At 48.2% G+C, this 1,300-nt stretch overlaps 1 protein-coding gene across 1 annotated transcript in view; it reads left to right on the top strand.

Moving 5' to 3' along the window:
• Positions 1 to 258: 258 nt before the first annotated feature.
• slc45a4a (solute carrier family 45 member 4a) overlaps positions 259 to 1,300 on the top strand; it is a 26,734-nt gene continuing 25,692 nt past the window's right edge. The window contains exon 1 of the mRNA XM_084459265.1: positions 259 to 381. Coding sequence (XP_084315391.1) covers positions 300 to 381 — 82 coding nt within the window. The 5' untranslated portion in view covers positions 259 to 299. The remainder of the gene's footprint in view (positions 382 to 1,300) is intronic.

Here is a 1,300-nt window from a genome sequence, read left to right as displayed (position 1 = left end):
AAGGAGTGGGAGGAGCCGAAGCAGGAAGGAGGAAGTGTTTTTTTGTTTGTTTGTTTTTTGTTTGTTTTTTTGCGGCTAGCGTGTTTTTCTCCGTGTGCATGCCGACCAAGATGGCTCCGCAGAACACGGAGGCAGAGGCCATAGTGGCGCCCCCCGGAGGGGGCGCGGGGGAGCGGGGGGGCGGCCCTGGACACAAGGGCTCAGGAGGAGGAGGAGGAGGAGGTGGCGGCGCCGTGGAGGCGCAGGAGGAGTCGGCGAGCGAGGGGTCGATAGACCGCATCCCACTGAGGCAGTGGGTCATGCACGGCGCCGTCATGTTCGGACGGGAGTTCTGCTACGCCATGGAGACCGCCCTGGTCACACCCGTTCTGCTGCAGATAGGTACGCGCACGCACACACGCACACACACACGCACACACACGCACACACACACGCACACACACGCACACGCACACACACACACGCACACACACACGCACGCACGCACACGCACACACACGCACACACACACACACGAAAAAATATAAGCCCTATAAAATTAAGTTTTTTTTTATTTTGATAGTGATAATTGATTGTGCCTTTTAATGTCCTTGTGTGATATCTTTTCACCGTTTTTATTGTGATTGTGTGTTTTATGTTCATGTTGTTCATGTGCTACAAAAAGGGAATTTCTCCATTGGGTATTATTAAAGTTATCTATCTATCTATCTATCTGGCAGTTGGTTGTTGACATTAGGCCAAGGCGACGCCCGTGGTTGGCTGGTTCACTGACAGACCCGACTATCTGTTTATCTCACTGGCTGATTGGCTGACAGAATGTTTACCTGACCATCTGATTGGCTGACAAAATGTTTACCTGACCATCTGATTGTCTGACAGACTGTTTACCTGACCATCTGATTGGCTGACAGACGGTTTACCTGACCGTCTGATTGGCTGACAGACCTGTCTGTCTGTTTATCTCACTGACTTACGGACTAACTGACTGACTGAGTGTTTCTGACTGACTGACTGTTTCTAACTGAGTGTTTCTAACTGACTGAGTGTTTCTAACTGACTGAGTGTTTCTAACTGACTGAGTGTTTCTAACTGACTGAGTGTTTCTAACTGACTGAGTGTTTCTAACTGACTGTGTTTCTAACTGACTGTTTCTAACTGACTGACTGTTTCTAACTGAGTGTTTCTAACTGACTGAGTGTTTCTAACTGAGTGTTTCTAACTGACTGACTGTTTCTAACTGAGTGTTTCTAACTGACTGACTGTTTCTAACTGAGTGTTTCTAACTGACTGACTGTTTCTA

This window comes from Borostomias antarcticus (genome assembly GCF_949987555.1).
Source record: "Borostomias antarcticus genome assembly, chromosome: 27".
NCBI classification, from domain to species: domain Eukaryota; kingdom Metazoa; phylum Chordata; class Actinopteri; order Stomiiformes; family Stomiidae; genus Borostomias; species Borostomias antarcticus.
This window is presented reverse-complemented; position numbering and strand designations above follow the sequence as displayed.